The sequence below is a fragment of the Delphinapterus leucas genome, chromosome 2 (assembly GCF_059928025.1).
Source record: "Delphinapterus leucas isolate spDelLeu-1000000601 "Yukka" chromosome 2, BTC_Dleu_Yukka2, whole genome shotgun sequence".
NCBI lineage: Eukaryota > Metazoa > Chordata > Mammalia > Artiodactyla > Monodontidae > Delphinapterus > Delphinapterus leucas.
This window is the reverse complement of record NC_143130.1, coordinates 67619559-67647532: the sequence shown is the minus strand read 5'-3', so window position 1 is coordinate 67647532 and position 27974 is coordinate 67619559. Positions and strand designations below refer to the sequence as shown.

Sequence of the window (27974 nt, the reverse complement as noted above, 5' to 3'; positions counted from 1 at the left end):
ATCAGAATTACTGGTTTTCCCTTTGCCCCAGGTTCCATTACGGCTCAGCTGTATTACTGATCTTGACCCTGGTCTAGAGTCTGCATCTAATGACCGTCTTACAGAAAACATGGGAATAGAAGAAAGGTTGAATGAATCTGGTATGTGGGAAACAATAGGATGATGATAAGTTTATTCAATAAATAAACTGCAAAACAAACAAACAAAACCCCTGGAGTGCCAGAGTGGTAGTTACACAGATGTGTTCACTTGACGACACTTCAGCAAACTATAAACTTATATGTGTACTTTTCAACAGTCTGCTATATTACAGTAAAAATCTTTTTTAAAAGATGGAAGAAAGGGCTTCCCTGGTGGCGCAGTGGTTGAGAGTCTGCCTGCCGATGCAGGGGACACGGGTTCATGTCCCGGTCCGGGAAGATCCCACATACCGTGGAGCAGCTGGGCCTGTGAGCCATGGCCGCTGAGCCTGCGTGTCCGGAGCCTGTGCTCCGAAACGGGAGAGGCTGCAACAGTGAGAGGCCCGCGTACCGCAAAAAAAAAAAAAAAAAAAAGATGGAAGAGAAAGCACCTAAATTCAAACAGTTACTAAGTTTGGGTGATTAGATTATGGCTATATATATATATATATATACATATATATATTTAATTTTTATTCAAGTATGGTTAATTTACAATGTTGTGTTAGTTTCAGGTGTACAGCAAAGTGAATCAGTTATACAATCTACTCTTTTTTAGATTCTTTTCCCATATAGCTTATTACAGAGTATTGAGCAGAGTTCCCTGTGCTATACAGTAGGCCCTTATTAGTTATCCATATAATTTTATTTTTAATGTTGTTTCATAATGTTTAGTAATTGTTTTATAATTTTATAATAGTATGTTATATAATTTATATAACTATAATTACTATTAAAATGTCAGGTTATGTTGTATTCTCATATATTTATAATTTTATAATTTACACAATTTTTATGAATTATAACTTTATTTCAACAAAAGTTTAAAAACAACCTTACCCAGCTCTGAATTACTAGAGATGCATACTGAAGTATGTAGGGGTGAAGTGAATGAAATCTGGAATTTGTTTTAAAATATTTCAGAAAAAAAAGAGAAGAAAGGAAAAGGGCCAAATGAAATAAATGTGGGAAAAATTGATAACTGTTGAATCTGGGGAATGCATTAGAATCATTACACTCTACTTTTGTATTTGCTTGAAATGTTTTCATTATAAAAACAAAAAAAAATAACCTTGCCTTTCACCCTTAGCTGTTGTCATTTTCTACTCCATTACATTGTTTTATTTTTTCTAAACTATTATCTGAAAGTATCTTGTTTATTGGTGTATTGTCTCCCTCTTCCGAGAAGAATACAAGCACCATGAAAACAGGATGTACCTGAGCCATGTTCACTCCTTTACTCCCAGCAATTAAAACAGTTAAAAACAATGAACTTTACCAGCATCTTACTTCTAATATCATTTCTCAAACAGGTGATGCATTGTAGTTGACGGGTATTTTATTTTTGACATTATTTAAAGAATAAGAGCTCAGGATAGCCTCACTTTTTGTCTCAAAGGGATCCCAGCTCTTCACATACATGTCCCAGCTCTTTTCTCCTTGGATGGAGGGCAAGATTTTGATGATGCAGAGACTACATCCCCTCCAGGAGTTCTTCACAATCATTTCATGGCCCCCAAATCTGGTTATTTGCCAATATGTAAAGGCTACAAACCCCAGCACTCTAATTTCACCTACTGTTACATTCCCTTGTGAAGTTGTTAAGATCAAAAATGTTGGGGTTTTATAGGCTCCATCTTCCTTACATTATTTTAAGGCTATAAACGAAGAACAGATGGTACACTCTATAAATCTTGCAATTACCAGCTTCTAATCAGTTCTCAAGGTCAAAGTCAGCTTCCCCATCTTGTGAAGGGGCTATGCAACTCAGAAGAAGTATGTTTCTCTTCCAAAATTTAGGTCCTTAAAAGTGAAAACACAGTTGACGTTTCTCTCATACTTTTTGTGCTTAAAACTAATCTATTTGTTGGTCTCATTTGTTTTCTCTTCTGGGTTGTGTGTTTGTGGACTTGTGGTATTAGAAGAATCACTTTTGGATAAAGAAAATATGCATGTTCTTAACAGTTACTGTCTGTTCTCTCTGAAGTCTGCCCAAGATGACATTTAAAGACGCAAGTACATTTGTATAATTGAATTCATCTGGGTGCTTGTTCATTGGGTTGGCCCTTCAGAGTGTACTCCAGGTGCTTCAGGGTAGGACCATCACCCTCATTTTACGTTCAAGAGAGGCAGCTTGGGTAGTCTCTTGGTCCTGACTTCCAAAAATCTCTACTCCATCATTCCTAAATTCTTCCACATTGGTCCTAGGCACTCATGCTCTTTTTCAGATTCCTCGGTGGTTCAGAGCTCAGCAGTCCGCATTCTAGACTTAACCTTGCAAAATATGCTTTTCCATACTTTATGATGGGACGTATGGACACTCCAAGGTGGATTCCAGGGCCAGAGAATTTCAGGACAAGGTGAAGTTGTCAAACAGTGCTGAATTATAGAGCCCTTAGAATCTATATGGCCTACTTGGATGTTTGGAAACACTAAATTTATATTACAATGTACAATATTTTTAAGACTGAGGAAAATAAGTTTTTATTCAGTATCCATTCAACAATTATTTCCTGAGTTCCAGCCACGGGCAGATGCTATAAGAAGTGTTGAGGTAGTGGCTCTTACCTCCTGGTTCATAATCCAGCAAAGAAATGGTGCACAAACAATCGCTATAATGCAAACTGATTAGTACTATAAATAAGCCTTTCCCATCCTTCTTTGAATGAGTTTATGGCCGGGAGTTACAATGGCGATGTATTTTGGGGAGCTATTTCCTTATGCTGGAGTACCTTCCACGTATTACAGTATCCCCTTTAATCCTCACAAGAACACTGATGTTGTAGGTATTATTTTCATTTTACAGGTGAGGAAACTGAAGCTTAGAGAGATGAGACAGGCCTTACAGTCTGACAAGTGGCAAGTCTGGTACTTAGGGTCGTTCTTGTTTCCCAGCCATGGGAACATAAGCTGGACTCTGCAGGTACCAGGTTATGTTCCCTTTAGACAGGGCTGTGTCCCAATTCGGACACTAGAGGGCACTAAGAGAGTAAAGTAATGAGAAGAATTTGCCTCTGGGCGACCTCTCCGAACAGCCACAACAAATTGACCTACCCAAATTCATCTTTGAAGGTGGATTAACTATAATTGCAATGGTGAGAAGGCAGATCTGAACCTACTGCACATTCCAGTTACAGAAAAGGGCAAGGATCACTTAGGAGTCATCTTTCATCCGAAGCCCTTCAGCCCGCTGCTTCTTTTAGCCATATTGGGGAATATTTGTGGAATATATTGATGTCTGTGTACAGTCACAACACATAACTCACTTGCTTCTGCTCATCCTATAGCTGATTCCAAACCAGGGCTGCTGTGCAAACAGCTGCTCAACTAGAAACTGGTCCAAGTGAAAGTAGCCCAGTTCACCGGTGGGCTGCATACACCCTCCTGACACGCCCCCCACGACCCCGTTTATTCCAGCTCCCAGAGCAGTGAGTGGCTGGTATGGCCCCCGCTCCACTGGCTCCATTGGCAGCAACGCAAAGGACTGATCCATCCGCATGACCATCATCCTGAAAGATGCTTCATGAGGAGGAAGTTCTCAGGCTGTCACTTACAGGATTACCTCTTCACTAAGCAGCATCAGACGGCTTTGGAAACAAGTCAACACTCCCTGCTGTTTCAATCCTTTCCTCCTTAGAGTTTTGCCATTAGTTTCTAGGTAGCTTTTCCAGCATGTTTTACAACTCATAGGGAATAGAATACGTAGCTGAAAACTACTGGAAAAAACGAATTCACATTTTAGGGAAAGTATCTAAAAATAATCACTGACCTATGTGTCTTCAAAAAGTACTTTCTCATGTGGTTCACTCCCACATGAGACTAACCATGTTTGGTTAAAACCAAACAGAGCCTTTTCAACCCGGCCACACCCTGGGGTGATGCAATAGTAAACAAGATACAGGCATGGACATGCTTCTGGACATGAAGCTGGCCTGAAGCCCAGGTCACCCTACGGTCCAACAGACTGTGGATCAACGAGCTAATGTTCAGAGAGACTTCCCTCCAAGACGCACTGCATGGCAGGAATTTGAGACAGCTTGGCCCTTATTCTGTGTTTAGGAAAGGGGCAGCCAGCAATTTTTTTTTTAAAGTTAGGGAAGTTATGCAAACAGAACTCTGCTTTAGTAAGATGGGTTTGGTGGCATGACGGGGGATAGATTAAAGATTAGGATTGAAGACAGGGAGGAGGGTGTATGGACGTAAGTAAGCACGTGGGGAGGAAAAGAACATGTAAGGAACATTTCAGGGCTGGAACTAACTGCTCTGAGTTGTTGATTGAATGTGGGAAAAAAGGAAGAAGGTATAAATATGACAACCTCACATTCTTTGAGCTTTTACTATGTGCAGGTTAGCAAGCAATTTACAAAAATTAACTCATTTGATTCTGACAAATTAAATGAGGAATTATCATCATCCACCTTTCCTGGGACAGGAAACTGAGGCACAGAGAGGCTAAGTCACTTGTCAGAGGTCCCTAGGATTTGAACCCAGAGGGTCAAAGTCCAGAACCTCCATTCGTCACATACGCTACAAGGTCTCTTCTCCAGTCTGGGGGACGCGGAGGACAGTGACGTCACTGGCTGAGATAGGAAGTCAGGAGCAGCAGGTGTGTGTTTGGGTGGGTCAGTGGGGGTGGGGGAGGGCAGACAAGGTGGTGTTTTGGGTGTGTGTGGAATGTGGATGTTCTACCAGCACCACAAGTGGAGATGTACAGCAGGCTTCCGGTCCCCACATGGAGAGGGAGCTGGTTTTCATTAAAAATAATGAAACATCTGTAAAAAGGCTGTTGGCTAACTTTCCCAGTCAAACTATTCCAGAAAGTCCTGCTATGCTCACAAACAGGAATCCCATGCCCCAGCTAAAGGTTTGGCCAGAGATTTAGGGGGAGATCAGGTTCATCAGCAAGGTGCTCAGGGTCCCTGGGCTGCACCGAGGTCTACAAAGGAGACCACGCCCCAGCCTGGAACAAGGAGGAGGGATCGGTGTCTCTGAGACTCCCTCAATTTATCCCAAGTACCCTCCTCATTCCAAGGAATCAGTGCTTCTCAACACTGCTCGCTCATCAGAATCACCCAAGGAGCTTTAAAAACCAATGCCCAGGCCACACCCCAGAACCAATTAAATCAGACTATGTCAGGGTGAGCATAGGCAGTTTTGAAAAGCTCTCTAGGTGACTCCCATGTGAGGCCCTAGTTAAGCACCAGAGCACAGAAGGAGGATTTGTCTTTGGAGATGATCAGAGAGCAGGGTAATGACTAACATCTATAAAGTACTTTTCATAAGGCACTTTCACATACATGGCCTTATGGCCTTATTTAAGGAGCATCTTACCATTATTCACTGGTTGGAAGGGGAAACCATGACTCACAAAGAGAAATGACTTGCTCAAGGCCAAACAGTTACTTACCAGAAAAGCCACGACTAGAATCCAGATCTGCTGACCTCAAGTTCAGGGTTCTTTCGTAAGGTCACATGGGGCAGTGCCACGGACAGAAGTCCAAGCTCATCTGTATTCACACAGAAAGGTGAGAGTGTAGGTACTTTTTAAAGTAATTATGACCCACAGGAGAGGATCTTAAAATAGAGCTGCAGCTGTGTGCCAGGGTGTAAAGGGGTGGAACACCTGGAATGTAGCCAGGCCAGTAAGAGCTGGTGAAGCCCAGGTGTCCCATTGGCAAGTGGCTGTGGGAGGGACCAGGCAGGGGGTGAGTGGGACTGAGGGTAAGAGAGGGAGGCCCAGGGCAGGACCTGGAGTGGCACTGCCCAGGGTCAGAAGGCCTGGGCTCCAGATATAAGCCTTTGGGCCACCTACAAATCTGAGTAATTCCTGAAGGCTTTTACCAGTTTATAGGAATTCTTCTGGGACTTTAGGGGCACACTATCTTACTAACCAGATAACAATCACCTGCTAATTTGTACAGAGCTGTATAATTAAAAATACACTCTCTTTTCCCGTTTTCACAATGGCCTGAGGTATTATCCTACCTCAGCAGCTTCATGAGTAAAACTGGTACAATAATACCTCACAGGGACACTAAGAGGATAAATGAAAGAATGTGTCTAGCCAAATGCCTAGCACATAGAAGGTGCTGAATAAATATTAGTGCCATTTGGGGTTTCTTCTTTTTGGAATGTGGATGGTGAGGTTCCGCATTCTGAGACCCATCTGGTGTTCAGAGTGTGGGATCCAGAGCCAGACTGCTAGGTTCAAGCTCCACCAATCATCTAGCTCGTAAACCTCGGACAACTTAGCTACCCACACAAAGCTTCTGTTTCTTCCAGTGTGAAACAGAAATAACATGTGAACCTTCTTGTGTGGTGGTTGGGAGGATTAAATGAGATAATGCATGGAAAACTCTTAGCATAGTCCCTGGCATCCAATCACTGTTCAATAGTTATTAACGAATCCCATTAAACGTGACTTGCCTAAAATCCCCCAAGGTTCAAGTGGATAAGCGAACCCTGGAATCTAGGCCAGTACCGTTTCTGCTCCACCCAGGCAGCTTCCACTGAAATGGAGCTAACACTGATGGAGGGCCAGCTGCATCTCAGAAACTGACATCAAGGCAAAGCACTTCACAGGGATACGACGAGGCCGAGGGGGGCGGGTAACTCTCTTCAGGTCACAGAACTAGTAAGCTGGGGATATGGGAGTCAAACTGTCTGACCTCAAGTCCCACAACCATTGTCCATACCAGTGGCTCTCAGATTCTAGAGTGCATCAGAATCACCTGGAGGGCTTGCTAAAATCCAGATTCCAGGCCCTTCTCTCAGAGTTTTTCACTCAGTCTGCTGATGTAGGGCCTGAGAATTTGCATTCCTAACAAGTTCCCAGATGGTGTCTATGCTGCTGGTCCGGGGACCACATCTAGAGAACTTGGTCTATACTAAGCTGCCTTTGTTTGGTACGATTCCTTGTAATGAAAGACTGTGGTGCTCTAACATCTGCACAAGCTCTGCTGACCTCTCAGGCTGCTGGAAGCCCCAAGGAGAGCCCTGGGGCACACTCAAGAAATGTGTCCCTGTTAAGCTCCTCAGAGCCTCATGACACCACCCACAGCCTTATCAGAGGCACACAGATTTTGTCAGGCACAGTCTATGGGTTCAGAGCCAGCACTCCCAGTTAGGTGTTTTATTATTTATTCACTTGACAGGAAACATACATTTGGTCGTATAAAACACCATGCTCCTGGCTTAACTAGTTGCCTTCGTACAACAGAACTCCTCTGGGCTTTCAAGAAGCCTTTGCATGGCCAACTGAGGATGGCTCAGTCACTGGAGAGAAGAACCCTGCCACGAAGAAGAGACCCACTGCCAGGCCCTCTCTGGGCAGCCTCTGTCCCACAGCCCTCCAGAGCCATTCACACACGTTGGGCATCATCAAAATAATGGTCATGCTGGGAGGAATGGGTGCTCTGAACTAGAAGAGGGTCTTAAAACCAGAGCATACCAGGCAATTCATATATATTACAAACATATAAATTAAGAGGTCTACACGTATACAAAACCTTTCAATGGGACTTAATGTCACTCTATCTCATGCCAGGTATTTGTCAGAACCTTGAAAACAGAGGAGGTTTTCAATGGAGCTGGTAATAAAAATAGAAGGTATTTATACACAGGCCCTGCTCCTCTCGTGTCCACTGTGGAATCCTCTGGTGTTGTCAGGGCCTCTGGGCAACCTCAGCACCCCCACAGGTAGCCTATCTGCAGTCTGCATCTTCCGAGAGAGCAGGGGACTCGCTCTGGGGCTCTTCTCCTGTGTCCCCATCTCAGCCTGGCGGCGCCTCCGAACCCAGGGGCTGCCAGAGGGAGTGACGCTGCTGTCCGAGGAATAATCCATGCACTTGCGAAAGATCTCAGGACTGGCACTGGAGTTCGGCCTACCTTCTTCGGCCAGTGGGGATTTTCTGGAAACGCCTTTTCGTTGAGCCAAGGGGCTGCTCCAAGGACTTGAGCACGGGGAGGCATTCGGGCTCAGAAAGAGATTCTGGTGGCCAGAAGGGCTGAGCTTGTTGGTGACTGCATGGCGCCGGCCAGCCATAGGGGACGTGGGATTGCTCTCGGGGTCGGAGGAGCTGTTGGCGGAAGACTCATCCCCCACGTACTGAAGCTCCTCAACTCTCCTGTTTAGGGACTTGTTCAGGTGGATGCTCGAAGTGGGTTCTTCATCCTGGTTCTTCTCTTTGGATGGTTTCTTTTTGGGTGGCTTCATACCAATCAGGACAGCTTTCATGCTCTCCCGGCCCTGAGATTCTGTGATCATGAACTCATGGGCTTTGATGGCCGCTTCCACCTCCTCGAACTCCACAATGGCGCACTCTTGGGTCCCCACCTGGCTGTACCGGCCGCTGATCCTCCGGATATCAGGAGGCAGCTCTCTCCCGGGTTTGAGGATTCGCACCGACGAGATGACTCCAAAGGTCCCGAAGAGCTTGAGCAGGTGTTCCATCACCTTCTCCTGCACCCTTCCATTCTTCTGGGGGGTGGCCAGGGCCCAGAGCTTAGGGGACAGGTAGAGGTCATAGACCAGGAGCATCTTGCTGGGGAGGTTCTCGCTGGGGAAGAGTGGGACAGGGGTGGTCCTCCTCACCTTCCGGTGGTCCTCATTCAACTCGAGGGTCACTGAGTACTTCAAGGCATGTGCTGTGGTTCTCCAGTCCCGTGTAAGGTGTTTCACCTGAAGAACACAGAGCAAATCAGAGATGATACCTATTGTCCTTGTCCTCCTGGTGTCCTCTATAATCTCCCTCCCTCCTTTCCTTACCCCTGGAACATCAGTAACTAGAATTATACCCGGTGTGTGCAGGCACTCAGAAACCTAGTGAGTGAACGAATACACTTTCTACAGTTACAAACAAGGCAGCATGGTTTAGAACAGTGCTGTCCGACAGATCTTTCCGAGGTATGGAAATATTCTATTCTGTGCAAGTTTAAAGGTTAAACCTGCAGGTTCTGGAACAAGGCTGTTGAAAACACAAATCCAGAGGCCACCTCTAACTGACAGTAAGACCTGAAGAGTTATGCAGTCCCTCAGTACCTCAACTTCCTCATCTGTAAAATGAAGACATTAATAGTGTCTACCTCATAGAACTATCATGAGGACTAAATGAATAAAGAAAGATATACAGATCTACCCCCAGACACACATTTTACATACATAAAACTTAGGACAGTGTCCAGCTCACAGTGAGTACTCAACAAATACTATGTGCTATCATTATTTCAAATATTACAGGCTACCATTTTGACAGGATCTGGAGATTTTAACATTCAAATCCTTCTCTGAAGTGGTGCCTCCACATTTCTGCATTCAAGACACAGAAGGTGCCAAAAGATCTTTCAGTATCTCCTGAAGATGATGTGGGCTGTTTCAACTTGGAATTAAATGCAACTTGGGTGTCAAGGAGAATGATGAAACGGTCCCTCACTCCTCCTCCTTTAGTGGAAATTGTGCGTATCAATGTTGCAGCGCATGGAAGCCATATTTATACTCTAAAACAGCAATTTTCGAGAGGCCCACTTCTGGTGAAGGGAATGCCATGGAGAATGAGTCATCCCGAAGAAATGGTGGACGTGAGTGGGTGGGTGGGTAACCTGAGCCAGGAATGGCGAGATCACCCGGAGCCAGTGCAGCTGCTCTGCAGAGGCACCCTGACCCAAACAGGAACTTGCCGGAACTCAGAAGGGAGGGCTCCCAAACAGGGCGGGGTGGGGGGAGCCCTGGCAGAGCTCTGAGTAGTACCGGCAGGCTCCTGGAGAGAGGGCACTCTCCACTCTAGCCTGTGGCCTCTGGGTGAAACAGCCCAGACTGGGGCTTAGGGTATGGGAATCACAAGTCACCTACACACAGAATCAATGGGCTGATTACCGTGGCAGGAGCCAAGGGCAGAGAGAAGCAGGTCCAGGCTTGGAGAGTTGGACTGCAGGTGGACAGGGTCAGTGAGGGATCTAGAAAGGGTGAAGAAGATGACCACAGGACAATGGCTCTGTGGGGGTGAAACATGGGGGGGCCTTCTCCATTGCCAGTCATGGAGGGAGCACTCAGGAGAGCAGGGGAAGACTGGGCAAGGAGTGCCTGGGGGAAGGCCAGGGCGGCCTTACTCAGAGGGTCGGAGAAGCTGCTGGAAGGCCATGGCCAATCCAGAGAGAAGCAGGACCCAGTACCCACCGCCCAGAGCCAGGAGTCAGGGCCACTGGGAATCTCTCTTAGGTCTGAGCATCCCAGGCCTGCATCTGTGAGCTTGGGGAAGGAGTGTCCAGGCACCACCTAGGAAGAGGAACCAGAGAGCTGCCATCTTTGTGCAATTACTAGAACTTGGTAAGATTTTCCAAAACTCTGTGATGGCCCTGGTCATATATGTTTCCTATTATGATTAGCAGGAAACGCTTTAGAATGAGAAGGGTCTTTGCTGTCATTTTGGAGGTGTTGGGGAGTCTGTGTCTACTCTGCAGCCAGTTTTCAACAGAGAACTCTCTGTTGAAAGATCCAGTAAGTGGCAACTTAAAAAGGAAAGAAAATTAGGCTCACTTTTAGGGTCCCTGGGGAGGAGTAAAGGAATGTACAGGATGATCCCACTGGCTGCTCCATTTTGGGTTTCCCCCACCAGCACTTTCATGTGAGGACTTGCTCACTGTTCTCTGGACATGTGTGATACTGTGACTTATACTAAGAAATATACGTATTTGGTCTTCATCCCTGTTACTGGCACTGAGTTCCTAAAACGTTTGTAAGTTCCTGAGCGATAGAGCACAAGGAGCATCTTCCGCTCTAATGAGGCGACTCTGGGTGGGCTCCTGGATGGGACCAGCCATGATTTGAAGCTTGGAACTTTTAGCCCTGACATTCTCCAGAAAGGGGAGAGGGGCAGGAAATGGATGTAATAATATCCATATTATTATTATTATATAATAAGATAATTATTATAATAATAATTGATCATTCTACATGACAAAGACTCCATAAAAATCCCAAAAGTTCAGGGTTCGAAGAGCTTCTAGGTTGGTGAACATATCCTAAGGAAGGTGTCACACCCCAACTTCATGGGGACAGAAGCTCCCACACTTGGGACCCTCCCAGACCTTGCCCTGTGCTTCTCTGCGTCTGGTGGTTCCTCTGTATCCTTTATCATATCCTTTAATAAACTGGTAAATCTAATTAAGTCTTTTCCTGAGTTCTGTGAACAGCTGTAGCAAATAATCTAATCCAAGAGGGCGGAGGTCATGGGAACCTCGGATTTGTAGTCAAGTCAGACAGAAGTTGTGGATCCCTGGGGACGTACTACTTGTGACTGGCATCTAAAGTGTGGTGCAGAACCCTTAACCTGTAGGGATCTGATGCTATCCCCAGGGAGACAGTGTCAGAATTGGGTTAAACTGTAGGACATCCAGCTGGGTGTCACAGAATTGCTTGGTATGGGCAAAAACCTCCCCCACATCTGGTGGCAGAAGTATTGTGAGGAAGAAGAGTAGGTTTTTCCTCTACAACATGAAATGCCCTTTCCCTTCTCCTGTACCTTGAAAACTCCTACTCATCCTTCAAGATCCTATTTCAATGTCACTGCTTCTGGGAAGACTTCTCAATTCTCCAGGCAGGGTTAGCTGCTCTGATCAATTAGCTCCAAACAGTACTTTGTTCTTTCTATTGCAGTACTGTTGATGGTCATATTGTGATCCTTCACTGGTCTGTGTCCCTTATTGGACTTTGCCAGGGCACGGGGGAATGACATGTTCATTTTGTATACCCTGTGCCTAACACAGCACTCAGCATACAGAGCAAATATGTTTGATGAACGAATAAAGGAAAGAAATCAAGAGAAGAGGGCAGAGTCTTCCAGCAGGCGAGGCAGAGAAGAGCTCCGGGAGGAAAGCTCTCCTCCAGTGTTCTCTGACAAAGAACACAGGCAACTTGGCTGGGACCCACTCATTACACATCCTGTTATGCAACAGGCCACGTGGGCTGTTCCATTCTAGTAAATACACTTTCCCCAAGGGAGACACAGAGTTCTTACTCCAACCGGCCTGTTAACTCTTCAAGAAGCAGGGAATTCACAACCCAGTTGCTGGATCTATACAGCAGAGACATGCGGTAGATAGCCTACATCTCCATCCTATAGATGAGGATGTTGGCATTACACAGCAAAGGAGGCTGGTGTTTTGGAGGAGGCTCATCTCCCAGAGCTCCTTCCTCCTCTTATTTATTCAACTTGGCAAATGAAGAGCTTTGATTTCAGATAATTCTAGGCTGGGTAGGTGTCTCTCAAGGTCACTGAGCCCCCTGTCCTGGCACAGCATCCTCCTGGCCACCCACTTGTCCGGCAAGAGTGCCTGAACTTTGCTAAGAACAAGTAATGTCATTTCATAACTGCCACCAGCTGAGACTTGTCCCAACACCCAGGACCCTTTTAATAGAGTGGGAGGGTATTCTTAATAATGATCCTAAATCCCTTCTCTTGATCATTTTCCCCTTTTTCAGGGCTTGGAGGAAATAAAAAGTTGTTAGTCATCAGGTTTCAAGGGGGTAAAAAATATTGAGAACCACAACGCAAAGCACCTCTGAAATCCTCAAAGCGGCTTCTGAGAACGAAGCCTCACCTTTTTGAAGGATGTGAGTAGCTTGACACTCACATACCCCAGCTTGTTCCTCCTCACGTGCTTTAGCAGGAAGGCGTCCTTCTCCAGGTTTTCATCAGAAAAGTAGAATTCGATCTGATCCACCAGTTTCTTGATTAACTCCTCGTCTGGGGGCTGCCACTCCTGCTCCAGGTCTTCACGCTCGTTCTCACCCCCACTTGTCGTGGCGCCACTGAGACCAGAAGGGGACACGAGGTGTTAGGGGTTGAACCGTAGCCCCCAAGTTTCATGTGTTGAAGTCCCACCCCCCCCCCCGTATGTCAGAGTGTGATGGTATTTGGAGAAAAGGTCTTGCAGATGTCATTAGAGATGAAGTCACCCCAGAGTAGGGTGGGCTCTAATCCACGCGCACACAGGGAGAACACCGCGTGAAGATGAAGGCAGAGGTTGGGGTGGTGCGGCAGAGGTCAAGGAATGTCTAAGATTGCCAGCCGGCAAACCATCAGAAGTTAGGGAACAGGCCTGGAACAGACCCTTCCCTAGCGCCTCAAGAGGGGGCAAGCCCCTGCTGACATCCTGATCTTCTCAGAGAGACAGTCTCCTCGGAGAGGAGACTTCCAGCCTCCAGAACCATGAAGCAATAAATTTCTGTTGTTCTAAGCCACCCAGTGTGTGGCCCTTTGTTACAGCAGCCCTAGGAAACTGTAATGGGCCACATGTGAACTGGGCTCCTCAGAAGTGAGAATCACATGGCCACAAGGGGAGAGATTTTTGCCCCCAACTAGCGAAGAAATCAAGCTTTCATTTTTTTTTAATTTAATTTTATTTTTTTTATACAGTAGGTTCTTATTAGTCATCCATTTTATACACGTCAGTGTATACATGTGAATCCCAATCTCCCAATTCATCACCCCCCACCCCACCCCCCGCTGCTTTCCCCTCTTGGTGTCCATACGTTTGTTCTCCTCTTCATCTGTGTCTCTATTTCTGCCCTGCAAACCGGTTCATCTGTACCATTTTTCTAGGCTCCACATATATGCGTTAATATACGATATTTGTTTTTCTCTTTCTGACTTACTTCACTCTGTATGACAGTCTCTAGATCTATCCGCGTCTCTACAAATGACCCAATTTCATTCCTTTTTATGGCTGAGTAATATTCCATTGTATATATGCACCACTTCTTCTTTATCCATTCATCTGTCAATGGGTCAAGCTTTCATTTTTAACAAGAACAGAAGATCATTAAAAAAGAAAAACAACACCCTCTATTAACATTTATGTTGCTCTGCCATTGCCAAGATGCTTTTCACACATACTCCTATTCTCCCCTCCCCACAAATCCCGGTTTCTAGAAGATAGTTTAGCAGAGTAACTAAGAGTCCTGGTTCTAGAGTTAGGCTGCCTGGGTTTGAATCCTGACACCAGCATTTGTTAGCTGAGTCAACTTAGGCAAGGAACTTCACTGCCATACTTCAGTACCATTAGCTATCAATTGGGATTCATGATAGTTACTTTCTTGATAGACTTGTGTGAAGATTAATTAATTCATGGAAATATCTAGAAGAGTACCTGACATACCCTCAGGGCTCACTAAGTGACAGACACACTCATTTATTCAGTCATAAGGGGCAGATATAGGTTTCAAACTCAAATTTTCTGTCTCCAAAGTCAGCACACATGATACCTTCCACATTTTGTTGGGACACTGCCGGAAATCTGGAAACAACCTCATTCACTGGGGCCTTTCTAAATGAACCCGCCTGCCCCCCAGCAGCTCCACCTGGACATACTTCCTCTCCCTCTCTCTGAGAATATTAGGACATGAGAACAAGGCAAAGAAATCCTGGGCAAAGCTTCTTTAGGAAGGCCAATCTTTCATGAAGAGATTATAAAATCTTCAAAACCATAAATATTTAAGGAATTTGTGATTATCTACATCATAGTTGACCACATTAGAAGTTATCAAAGGTGAGTTCCCTTTTGTATATTTAATTACCAAATTATGTATTATATAAATACTATATTTATTATTCAATAAAAAGTATTGGTTAAAAATTACTTCCAGAGAAAAGAAAAAGAACTACTTTCCTTTGTGGCAATTTGATGTCTAATAACATTGACTGTCAGACCCAGAGCCTCCATCAACATGTTCCAAGCAGAAAGAGCATCTCTTGGGACAGATGCACAAACCTAATCCCCCTAAAGCATCCTTGTCCTCCTAAAGCATCCAAGGTACTTCCACTGTGTTGGGAGAACTTGCCAGGCTCCCAAAAGGGCTCAGAGAGTTCATATAAATAACCAATTTTTAAAAAAAGGTTCATAAAGTAAAAGAACCTACAAATGTGACAGTTTAAAGCCGGAAAAGGCTGAGTAATATTCCATTGTATATATGCACCACATCTTCTTTATCCATTTATCTGTCAATGGGTCAAGCTTTCATTTTTAACAAGAACAGAAGATCATTAAAAAAGAAAAACAACACCCTCTATTAACATTTATGTTGCTCTGCCATTGCCAAGATGCTTTTCACACATACTCCTATTCTCCCCTCCCCACAAATCGTTCTTGACTCCCCACGTTCTTCAACTCCAGCAAAATTTTCACTGGCTCACAACCTTAAAAAAAAAAGCAATTGTATAAGAGTCCAAATGAGAAAAAAAATCGAATATTCTGGCAGGAGAAAAAAAACACTAAATCTATCTCACAATTTTTCAATTTCAGAAATTACATTTAGCATAAAATACAGGCACTTGTAGATCTTAAAAATGAAGAGTTTTAGTTATTTGCCTGTAGAGAGTCTGGAAATGGTTTTTAAAATACCTTACTGATGTCACAAGACAAATGTGTAGGTACTAAAGGAAAAAAAAACAGTCTGAGAGACTAACTTTAAAAGTATGTTTCTTCAAAAGGCTTTTTAAAAATGGGATGATAAACTAAGGGAATACGTTAAGGCAGCCCATTAGATATAACAGGTCAAGTGCAATTTAAACAGTAGATAAGTTGAATATTTTAGAAGTCCCTAAAAGGTAGCTGCGGCAGACATCAGTCTGACTCACCCAACATCTAAGAGCAAACTCTTTCTCACTTGCCCTCCTTTACTATGGAGGTTATAAAAACTAAACGCTCACTTTCCCAGTCTCTCTTACAGGTGGTAGCCATTTGTCATGTTATGGCCAATAATACAAGTGAAAATCTCTTGGCCTTGGCCTTGGCCCTTCCCCTTTTATCTGTTTTGAGTGTGGATGTAATGGTTGGAGCTGTAGCAGCTCTTTTACTACCATAAGGAAAAGGTCAGGAGAATCAGCTTGGCCTAATTTATTGACATTATTGGTTCTGATATTACTGAGTTGCTGAACCAACTACTATAACTACATACTTGCCTAATTATGATTATTACATGAGAAAGATAAAATCCTATTTGTTTAATTCACTGTTAGTTGGGTTTTCTACTACTTACAGCCGAATACTAGGACAGTAACACTACACTGAGAAAAGAGGTGCTCAAAACACGCCAAAGGAAAAGTGTCAGTGGAAAAATCAATGAAGTGAAAAAAATGCCAGATGGAAAGTACAAATTTTCCCTTTATTACAGAAAGTGTACGCCCTAGATAGAAGTTAAAATGGATAGGTTGAATATACCAGATGAAATAACTAAGAATGCATAGGAAATTCTGGGCCCAGCTGACAAGGATGACAATGAATAGCAGGGGATGGGGTGAGGTGTGTGATAACGACCAGCGAAGAGTTTTGGGTGGACTCAGAGGCATAAGCAAAATGGCCCAACTTACTACAAATGGCTAGTGTATCACAGGTGACCAGACCATTAAAGGGACCCACAGACCAATAAGTCCTATTTCCTAACCAGAGCAGTTGATGCCATCACTAAAAGTAAACTTACACACAAATAAAACACAATGGAAGGAAGATGATGCACTTTCTGCAGTGCCTATTCTAGACCCTCCCATTCTCCCCAAGGTCAGCCACGGGAAGACTTTACTCCCTGCCGATGATTCTACCTCAGACTTGATTAAGAAAATCAAGTTCATCCAATCAGACTCGCCCAGACCTTCCTCAGACTTGTTCTGTGTGTCTGGACATCCACCAAAGAATTCATTTGCTATATCTGGGCGCCTTTTCTCCATCTTGGTCTCTTGCCTCTGGTTGCAGGATGGGACACAGTTGATCACCTTCTTCTTGATATTCGCCCCCTGGGCTTACATGAGTTGTTCTTTTCTGCGTTTTCTTCCCATCTGACTGCCCTTTCAGGATCTTCTTCCTCCTCCCATTTTGAAATGTAGGTATTTGCCAAGGATCTTTCCTTGGTTCTTTATCCCCTGGCAACCTCTACACTTCAGCCACTGGTTGGCTCATCTGATTCAAGTCTGCCTCTCCTCCTACCCCTCCATCCTGCTCTCACTCCTGAGTCCAGTCCTCAATTCCTAACTGCCTGCTGGACGTTTCCACGTGGATAGCCTGATACTGCTTCAATATCAATATGTCCAGAATCAAGCTGTCACCTTCTGCAGAACTCAGCCTCAGGTAGGACCAAAGCCTGGGCCTATTTACCAAGAGACATTCTACCTGGGAACCTCATCTTCTTTTCACACAATTGCTCAGTAAATAATCCATAATGTGTTGGGAGGTGACTCTGTGTCAGTATTTGCACCTGGTGAGCAAGTAACCAGAAATTCCAGAACAGGTGGGTAGTACTGGGAGGTGACAGAAAGCCTCTGTGTGAGTGCAGAGGTGAGCTTCTTGCACCCAGAGGACCCCTCCCTCTGCATGGGTGCTGTCAGCAGCAACTGTACATCTCCCAAGGGGAATCTTGGAAGATCAGGAAAGCCTGTTTTATATAGAGGAGCCTGCGGCACTGTTTCCTGGTTCTTGTAACAGCCTTTGAACCCAAAAGACCATGTATCCTTCACAAACATTAAAGAAGTTTGTATTCTTTATATATGAACATCGACAACTTTTTGTCAATTACAACTTTCCTAAAATAACCACATTATCTTCCCTCCCATACTGTCCCACAAATGACTTTCCCTACACTCTCTTCTATGTGCTTAGACTCAAAACCTAAGATGCATTTTTCAGCCTTCTCTTTGCCCCCACACTGAGTCAGTTATCAAGTGCTGATTTTACTCTGCAGTGTCTCCCATCTGTTCTCTCTTTTCCATTCCAATTGTTCTCATTACTTCTCCCTTGGACCCTATTAATAGCTCATCAAAAAATAATTCTTAAAAATTAAAGTAATACATATACATAGAACCAACTGAAATAAAATAGTAGAAAACTTATAAAGAGAGCAACAGTCCCCCTCTCCACTCCTCTTTCCTAGATGCAACCTCTATTCAACCATTTAATTCCTATGAGACTTGCTGTATAGGTCTATAAAATAAGTTCATAGCTCTATGTATCACTTGCCAATTTCTGAAATTCTTTGTTGATGTCCTATTATACAAAAGAAGGATTTGGGGTCACTGAAAAGCCTCTTCTTTCAACTTTTAAATTTTTATATTATTTTTGGTTTTCCTATTAGCCTTCTCTATGTGTTTTAAATAATATACTTAAAATTCTCTTTCTTATTCCACCAACATTAACAAATATTTCCCAATTCCTCACAACATATGATGTGCATATTATTACCCCTCCTTTTCCTTCATCTCTCCTTACATTTCCAACTTCCCAAATTTTATCAGATGTGCCTTTATTTCATTTTCTCATGGTTCATAATATTTACAGTCTATTCTGGAACTACTATTTCATGCTTTGTCTATAGATAGATACTAAACTCTGAAAGTCAATCAGTTGTAGGTCATTATTATTACTATATAAACATTGGTCACTGCAGGGAGAAGGCATTTGCTAAGGTTACAGTTCTCTTCTTAAAATACTGTCAGTTGGCTGACCACTTGGACTGATCCTCTATGCCTATTATTCTATCACATTGTCTGTCTGTGCCTTTGTCTTTGATTTATATGTGAAGAGATTTCCTTGACATTATCTTCCAACCTTTTCCAGTGAATTTTTAAAAGTTCAGTAATTATTTAGTCTTTAAAAATTCTTTTATGTCTTCAGATCGTTCCTTTTTAAGAGCATCCTGTTCTTATTTTGTGGATACACTATCTTAAATTCTCTCAGGGTACTAACTGGAGTATATATAATTTTTAACAGTCTCTTCTGTTTCCAACAGTGTTGCCTCTGTATCCTCTGGGGTCAGTTTTTCCATTTAATTTTCATGTCACTGATTTTCTTCACGTGGCTGGTAAACAGCCGTCTTTTTCTTTTTAAAAATACACTTATAACAGTTTTAGATTTATAGAAAAATTGTGAAAATAGCATAGAGTTCCCATATATCCCACACCAGAATTCTTCTATTATTAATAGTTTGCATTAGTATGGGACACTTAATGAACTAGTATTAATACATTATTATTAGCTAAAGTCCATACTTTATTCAGATTTCCTTAGTTTTTACCTGATAGCCTTTTTCTGTTTCAGGATCCCATCCCACGTTACATTTATTCATTGTGTCTCTTTAGGCTCCTCTTTTCTCTTGGCTATGACACTTTCTCAGACTTTCCTTGTTTTCGATGACCTTGACAATGTTGAGGAGTACTGGTCAGGTATATTGTAGAATGTCCTTCAATTAGGATTTGTCTTATATTTTTTTCATGATTAGACTGGGGATATGAGTTTTTGGGAAGAGGACCACTGATGTAAATTTCCATTCTCATCACATCATATAAAGGGCCCATACTATCCAATGACTGATAATTGTGGATGTTGACCCTGATCACCTGACTGAGGTAGTGTTTGTCATACGACTCCACTGTAAAGTGACTCCTTTTCCCCCTTTCCATACGGTACACCTTGGAAGGAAGCCCACACATAAGGAGTAGGGAACTATGGCTCCACAGTTATTCATTCTGAAGAATGAAGTCTGGGTTGCTTTTTCTTGGTGGTTTGTGAGGGCTCCCTAGGAATATGTACACTCCTATTGTTTTTCTTCCTTAGGTGGCTCTATATACATGGGTGGGGCATGCCAATTGGCAGGCTTCACTTCAGAGTGAACTGGAAGGGAACAATTAAGTAGGAGCCCTATATCAGGTACCAGCTCTACCTTAGCAGCCCTAGATCACCACTTAGTTCACTCAATTCCTTTAGGAAATAATCTTGTTTCTTTTTTCCCCTGGGAAGTAAAGGGTATATTGTCTACTACCTTTCATTGGCAGGTACAGAGGCTGGACAATTGTTCTAAAGGAAGAATTTAAATTACCTCTCAGATATTAGCATCCCTTTTCACTCTTGCCTCCTTTGCGTATTTCCCAACCACAGCCTTTCTAGGGTTCTTTCTTCCCACCTCCTGTCACTTCCTGTTGTATTTTGGGCTACAGTCTCTTCCGTTCTGTGCCTTATTACACGTTTTCAAGAACAGCTATAAAATGCCACTGCTCTGTCTTGATACTAATAATGTTTCCTATTTCCTATTAAATAAAATCCAAAATCCTTAGCTCTTTATTCAGATTCACTTAGAATCTGGCTGTAACCAGCTTCCAAATGCATTTCTATTTCCTTGCAGATCCTTTGCTCCAAGCAAATAAAAGACATATAGTTCCCCATATCACAAGGTTTCTGGACTCTATGCCTTTGTGCATGCTGTTCCCACCTCCTTGAATGCCTTGCCCCTCTCTCTCAGGTCCGAATCCTGGTCACACATCAAGGCCCATCTCAAACATAACTCTCCCAGGAAGGAAATCATTTCAGCTTCTCCTAATACTTGCCTCTATTTATATCAGAGCTACTTGTGTGCATATCTTATTAGTGCCCTGAACTCTAAGTTCTGGGAGGGTAGGATTCATATTGGTTTCTTTCATTCTACCCAGAGCCTTGCACGTAGTAGGAATTTAAAAAGCATCACCAAGGTAAAGTGAATTGTTTCTGTATGGGCAAATCACACCTATCAGAATTCTTTTAGGGAGAAAGTATGGTTCCTGGTGAATATGTTGCTAGTGGCCTTTCAAGAGGACTGTGAAAAAGTTTTACGTTTGCGTTACTGTTTTGCTTTAAATAAAGTATTATAAATTGGGAGTGATGATGAGTTCTTTTGTTATGACTGTAAACTTGCTAGAAATGGAAACAAAGCATAGAAATAAGGGGTACATTTCGAAACAGCTAATTGGGCTCCACAGACCAGTGTTGAAATATCTATTATATTTGTAAATGATTTGGAGAAATAAGGGCAGGATAAGATCTCCAAGGCTGCTTTTCTCATAAAATTTCAAGCTACTTTGGCTGTTAATTGAGTGGTTAATCAGATGATATCTTACGAAGGAAAATACCCAAACTAAAATGGTGGAGTAATGAGCTCCTCACTAAGACTTTCAGTACAGAAAAATTTTTGGACTCATCATCCATCCCTGCCAATGGTCTAATATATGTTGGTTGGGTCACCAAGACCAGGAAAATGATGGACAGCAACATGGAGGATAGTGAACACAAAGGAGAAAATAACATTTATGAAAAACACCAGGGTCCAGTACCATTGTGTGAAGTTTCTTTTGACTCGTCTCTAGAAAAAGATAATGAATCTGAAAAGGTTCAAAAAGGCAACCAAATTGATAATGCAATATAAAAACTTGAGGGAAGATTCAAAAAATAAAGGTTCAGGAGGACAGGTCGAAAACATATATAGGTATGTACCAACTCTGGAAAAGGTATCACGGGAACAACTACATAACAAGTGTTGGCAAAGATGTGGAGTAAAGGGAACCCTCATGCACCACTGATGGGAATGTAAGTTGGTGCAGCCACTATGGAAAACAGTATGGAGATTCCTTAAAAATTAAAAATAGAACTACCATATGATCTAGAAATTCTATCCTGGGTATTTATTCGAAGAAAATGAAAATATTAATTAGAAAAGATATATCCACCCCTATGTTCACCACAGCATAATTTACAACAGCCAAGATATGGAAGAAACCTAAGTATCCATAAACAGATGGATGAATGGATAAAGAAGCTGTGGTTAGGTGCGTGTATATATATATATATATATATATATATATATATATATATACATGCACACACACACATATACACACATTGGAATATTACTCAGCCATAAAAAAAAAGAATGAAATCTTCTCATCTGCGACAACATGAATGGGCCTAGAGGGTATTATGCTAAATGAAATAAGTCAGACAGAGAATGACATATACTGTATGATTTCACTTATATGTGGAATCTAAAAAACAAATGAACAAACATAAGAAAACAGAAACAGAGAACAAACTGGTGGTTGCAGGGAAGTAGAGGGAGGAGACAAATGGGTGAGGGAGATTAAGAGGCACAAACTTCCAGCTGCAAAGTAAATGAGTCATGGGTATGAAATGTCCAGTGTGGGGAATAGAGTCAAAAATTACGTAATATCTTTGTATGGTGAGAGATGGTAACTGGACTTATCGTGGCGATCATTTTGAAGTGTACAGAAGTATCGAATCACCATGTTGTGTAACAGGAACTAACATAGTGTTGGAGGTTAATTATACTTCAAAAACAAACAAAGTCAGAAAAAGAAATCAGATTTGTGGTTACCAGAGGCAGAGGATGGGGGAGAGGAGGAGGAATTGGATGAAGGTGGTCAAAAGGTACAAACTTCCAGTTATAAGATAAATAAGTACTAGGGAAATAATGTGCAACATGACAAATATAATTAATACTGCTGTATGTTATATGAAAGATGTTAAGAGAGTAAAGCCTTAGAGTTCTCATCACAAGGAAAAAAATTTATTTTCTATTTCTTTAATTTTGTGTCTATATGAGATGATGGATGTTCACTAAACATATTGCGATAATCATTTCATGATGCATGTAAGTCAAATCATTATTTTGTACAACTTACACTTATATAGCGCTGTAGTCAATTATATTTCAATAAAACTGGAAGAAAATAAAAATAAAAATAAACTGAGGGGAAAAAAATAAACTGAGGGGGAAAAGGCAAGGAAGTGCTCATTTCTGTTTGCCTCTTTACGAGGGACTCTTGTTCAATCCCAGATGATCAGGGAAAGCTCTATTTTACATACGAATGTCAGCTAATAAATGTACAAAGAATGAGAAAATCACCAATATGTAATCCCCGATGAACTGACTCAAGCAAAGATCATCAGTGGATGCTAACACCATTAGGTGAAATGTCGCTGGTGAAAGAATATTCACGAGAAGACCAGATGTTACTTGTTAATCACAATGGAGGGATCACCTTAACCAAGAAGTCAAATTTAGCATCACTAATGATGTATGCTGCCTAGGTGATACAATAAGTTTATGGTAGTGCCCAAAGAGTCTTCTTGCCAACATGTTTCACTGAATCTAATCAAGCCTTCTGCGCTAAGCTGAGCTTATGGGAAACACATGGTACAAAGGAGCAAGTTAAGCTAGACGATGAGAACATAACCAGACCAGTTCAAACTGTGAAACATTCAACAAGACATCTGGGCTCTTATCTAAAATAGGAAAGCATTAAAAAAAAAAGTGGGGATGCTCTAGATTAAAAGATTCTAAAGAGATATAATAGACAACTGTCTCGATCTGGGGTTCTGGTTTGAGGTGAAAAAGAAACAGCTGTAAAATACAATGTGGGACAATTGGGGGAAACATGAATGTGGAACTTGACTATGAGATTATTTTAGGGATTATGTTAGGGAATTATTGTTAATTTTCTTAGTTGCAGTAGTAGTATTATGATTTTATAGGAGAATGTCATTATTAAGAGCTACAAAATGAAGTACTTAGGGTATAAGTCTTGTGTACAACATACTTTCAAATAGTTCAGGGGAAACCACACACATACATCCATCAAACAAATATGGCAAAATATTAACAACTGTTTAGTCTAGATGGCAGGTATACAAATGCTCAGGTTACTAACTCTTTCACATTTTATGTCTGAAATTTTTTATGTTAAAAAGGTGAGAAAAAAAGAAAAGACATCTTTTTAGTGGGCAAGATGGGGGTAAGACTAGAGAGATGGTGCTAGGTATTGGAGATATGGAGAAGATTAAGACAACGTCTCTGCCTTCAAAGATCTCACTGTCTAGAAGAGGAGAAACACACAAATATTTCCAACTTGATGGAGTGAGTGCTATGATAGAGACACACATTCATTCAACAAATATTTATAGAACACCCACTACGTGGCAGGTGCTGTGCCAGGCACTGAGGGTGCAATGAAAACCAGGTAAGCACGGTCCCTAAAATCATGGAGCTCATATTCTTATGAGGGAGACAAAACTATAGAACTACAATTGTGGTGTGTACAGAGTACTACAGCAACACGAAGAAGAGAAAACAAACTTGGCTTTGGGGTAGGGACTGAGGATGGTGGGGAAGAGGCAGCGAAGTTTTAAGGCTACTAGAAATTAATCAGAGGGATCTGAGGTGGGAGCACAAAGACATGTGGACACAAAACAGCAACCTGTGTTCAGGGACCTAGTGGGGGTCAGCACCGGGGGAGCACGGATTGTTAAAACGGGCAGGGAAGGAAGCAATGGCTGAGGGACGATGCGGGTGGATACCCATCTCAACCAGAGAATTTGGGAACCTGGGCTTTCTCCTGCAGGCTCTGGGAGCCCAGAAGTGTCCACACAGGGTGGTGGCCACTGCTGTGCCAGGCTGGCTCAAGCAGGGGACAGCGTGGTGTCTGTTCTTGGCTGCACTCTCCTTGTGCTCTGGATGTTTGCCCGCTGGGCTCTGTCAGCTCCACCACTCTGAAGAGCCCCAGGGGTTTTTCTGGAGTCAACTCTATGCCAGTGGGCAGCAGGAAAGGCTTCAGACTGAATGCTCCATGAGACTCCAGCCCCTGGAGCTGGGTGAGAAGGGTGGCTCTGGGGTAAGAACCACCCCATGCCCGAAGAAAGGATTGTGTTCTTCTAGATCTCCATAGGGGTTCCCAAGAAATAAGTAGGGCTTTAATCCCTGCTAATGGTACAGTCTCAAAATGTAGTACCCGGGGTAGGGGACAGCTCTTTGCCACAGTTACATGACCTCTGAAATGATTTGACTAAGCAGCCACCTTCTCAAGGTTGTGAGATGTCAGTGACTCGTTATTTTTATACTTTCAATACTCAGCACACAGGTAAGTGAATGAACGAATCAGACTTTACAGTAAAGTGCTGATATTATGTACTAATCTCTCATGTCACCTGCTGTGGCCCAGCTTTGCTGCACTAAACCACTGGGCTGGACTTTCCTGCTCGAATACCTCTATCTGAATGCCCTGAAATTCTGGGTCCTTAAATCTAGACCTCTTCCACGAGGGAAGGGTCAGGCAGTGAAGGGGAATGGCTCTAGCCCCAGGATCCTCATGCCCTTGGGTTGAGTGTTCTCCCGATGAAGTAAATATATGCCTGCCAGGGAATAATCCTGCAGAGCTCTGGTAGCTCAAAGCATGTGCAAAGAGGACTCTTAATAGATGCCTCTTGGGATCTCCCATTATTTGCAAGTTCTGTCACTGCCCTACTCTTATTGCTAGGGATGCTCCATATTGCAGCTCCTTTCAACAGCAGGAAAAAAAATCACAGTCCTGAAAGGCCTGGGTGTTAGTGGACACAAGAGTAAGGTCTCTCTCTGGCTGAAAATAAAGCTCAGGGCCCAGAGGTGAGCTTAGACAGGTGGTTTCTTGTGCTAGACTACCCATTACCCAGGAACCCAACGCCAAGGCAGCAAGATGATGATGCAAGCTTAGAAGTCAGATGGAGAAGGGGCATGAAAATGGGAATCCCCCAGCAGGGGAGGATGAAGCAGCAAGCCCTGAACTGATTCCAAATGGGGCAAATGAACTCTCTACACGGTGAACTCACTCCTTGGATCCCCCAGCAGCAAATGTCAGCTGTGCCTGGCCGGCCCCCCAACCCCACTTGGACTGATAAGCAGACAGGGAAATGATGGCAGTGAAGGCTAGGTGGGACCACTCTCATGGGGAGGTGGGCCTGCTTCGGAAGTGGAGACTGGGTTGGGCTAGGCTTTTTGGAGGGTCTTTGGGTGAGCTCAGGGAAGGAGAATCTCCCTCTGGGGAAGAGATGGCGAGGATGGTCCAGGAAGGACTTCCCCCTGGGTCCCAGAGCATGCCCACGTCCAGGCCCCTCAGATCCCCGCCGCCAGTTCCGAGAGCCTTGGTGGGGTTAAAGGCTGCGGACCCGGTCACCAGCAACCGCCAAAAGCCAGTTCTGACTCCGTGGGACGGCCCAGCGCAGCGTCCCGGGGCAGGGGGGGAGTGGGGGGGGGGTGACGACCCGCTATGCCCGCGGAGTTGTGCTCCCCCAACTGGGGTTCGGCCGGGACTCGGGGTCGGCGACTCCCACCTGGGCCAGGGCCCTGCCGCCGCGCTTACCTGTGCCCGCGGCTCGGCTCCTCCTCGCTGGCGCTGCCCCAGCCTGGGCTGAGGTACCGAGAGGGGTCCCCCGAGCCCCGCGCCTCCGCCCCCTCCTCCTCCTCGTCCTCCAGCTCCTCTACGTCCTCGGCCTCCTGGATGGCGACGCGGATCTGCACCGCAGTCTCGGGCCCGGACAGCGCCTCCTCGCCGGGCTGGGCCATGGCTCGCGGGCCGGCCGGGTCTGCGGCGCCGCCAGGTCCCCGCGCCGCGAGGCCGAGCCAGCCGGGCGAGGACTACTGCGACGAGGGGGCGGAGGCGACGCGAGCGGCTCTGCCCCGGAAGGACGGGGGTCGCGGCGCCCCGCCCCGCGCCGCCGTTGCCACCACCCCGACGGCCTACCGAGCGCCAGCGCAGAGTGGGTCGCGTAGGGGGAAGGTGTCTTCCTCTGCTCTCCTCTCGCAGAGGCCTGTCCGGGACTGATTCCCCGACCCCCCGGTCCTAACAGTGCGCGCCTGATGCTCACACGGCCCAAGCCCGAGTGATGTGCCAGGGCTCCCTCCTCCCGCCCGCTCCTTTCCAGGCGGCCCCGAGGAGGGGAGGGGCGCGGCACATCTGACTTCACAGTTTGTGGATGACTCTGGGGGTGGCAGGCCCAGACAGCAGCTTAAGGGGCTTCTGTGCCCCCTGCGCGTCTCCCCTTCTGACTTGCACAGACGACCGAAACCTCCACCGTAGGTCTGTATGTTATAAGCACCCTCTACACTGTGCGTCTTGTGACGTCAGGGACTTGGCTCTTGCCGTGCCTCATTCTAGTGGTTCCCAGAGTGTGGTCCCCAGACCAACAGCACCAGCTTTACCTGCAAACTTGTTAGAATTGCACATTCTCAGGGCCCACCCAGACCTCCTGATTAAGAAGCTATGGTTCAGAACTTTGTGCTTTACCAAGCCCTCCAAGCGATGCTGAAGTTCACTAAAGTTTGAAATCCACTGCTCTCTATGCCTCTTAGAATATGCCCTGCACATAGTAAGCATCCAAATATTTGTTGAATGAATAAAGGGAGCTACTGAAATGCCAGTATGTTTGAAACCCTGCCACCTTTTCACATTTAGCTTTATATTGAGTTCCATCTCAGCCCTTCAAATGTGACCCAGAAACTAGGGACAGGGGCATAGAAATGAATAAAACTTCCATCTGCTTTCATGAAGCTCTTGATTTAGCGCCTTATGCGTAATCTGTTGTGTTAATTTGCCACAGTAGGGCTTCAAAAGAATGGAAACCTGGACCAACACCTTTTGGCTCAAGAAATGGGGTCTTGGAAATCAGCATCCTTGTAAAAGAACACCATGCACAGGGCTCTGGGCACCTGAGCTGGGCCAGGAGAGACCCAAGGGGGCAGTAAGTCAAACCTTTTTAAGGTTTGACTGGAATCTGTATCCCTTTCTTTTTCAGATCTCTCTTTTGAAAGAAGAGGTCCTAGAATGAGTAAGTGAAGGAAGAGGTACACCCTTGGTGTTCTGCCCTAGAACAGCTCACAGCCTGGAGTCTGAGCTACTAGGAGGAAGAGGCAAGAAGTCAAGAGGATCTGTACCTCCCTCCAGGGCTACAGTGATTATAGGACCTCTACACACCTGGTCCACCACTGCAATGAAGAGCAAGAGGAAAGAGATTTGTAAGCCCCTTCACACCTCTTGATCTGATAACTTTAGTCCCTAAATTCACAAAACAATATGCATCATGTCATTTAAACAGTTGTGTGGCAAAAACTCCAGGGATTATTATCCCTACCCAGGATAATGGTTCTATTGGTACCAGGTTTTAATTTACGTAGAATTCATGCAT

General features: G+C 44.2%; 1 protein-coding gene across 1 annotated transcript; it reads right to left on the bottom strand.

The window, feature by feature from the left end:
* Window positions 1-668: 668 nt before the first annotated feature.
* Window positions 669-26408, bottom strand: LARP6 (La ribonucleoprotein 6, translational regulator). The gene is made up of 3 exons (XM_022579920.3): window positions 26153-26408; window positions 12774-12984; window positions 669-8859 (listed from the first exon to the last, which is right to left on the bottom strand). The coding sequence occupies exons 1-3, from the start codon at window positions 26353-26355 to the stop codon at window positions 7792-7794; spliced, it is 1482 nt and encodes a 493-aa protein (XP_022435628.1). The 5' UTR covers window positions 26356-26408; the 3' UTR covers window positions 669-7791.
* Window positions 26409-27974: the final 1566 nt, after the last annotated feature.

Coding starts and splice junctions, on each gene's coding strand:
- LARP6 (XM_022579920.3), bottom strand. CDS start 26,355: ATGGCCCAGCCCGGCGAGGAGGCGCTGTCCGGGCCCGAGACTGCGGTG. Junction 12,985..26,152: donor GAGCCGAGCCGCGGGCACAG/GTAAGCGCGGCG, acceptor TTCTGGTCTCAG/TGGCGCCACGACAAGTGGGG. Junction 8,860..12,773: donor TACTCACATCCTTCAAAAAG/GTGAGGCTTCGT, acceptor TGTGTTCTTCAG/GTGAAACACCTTACACGGGA.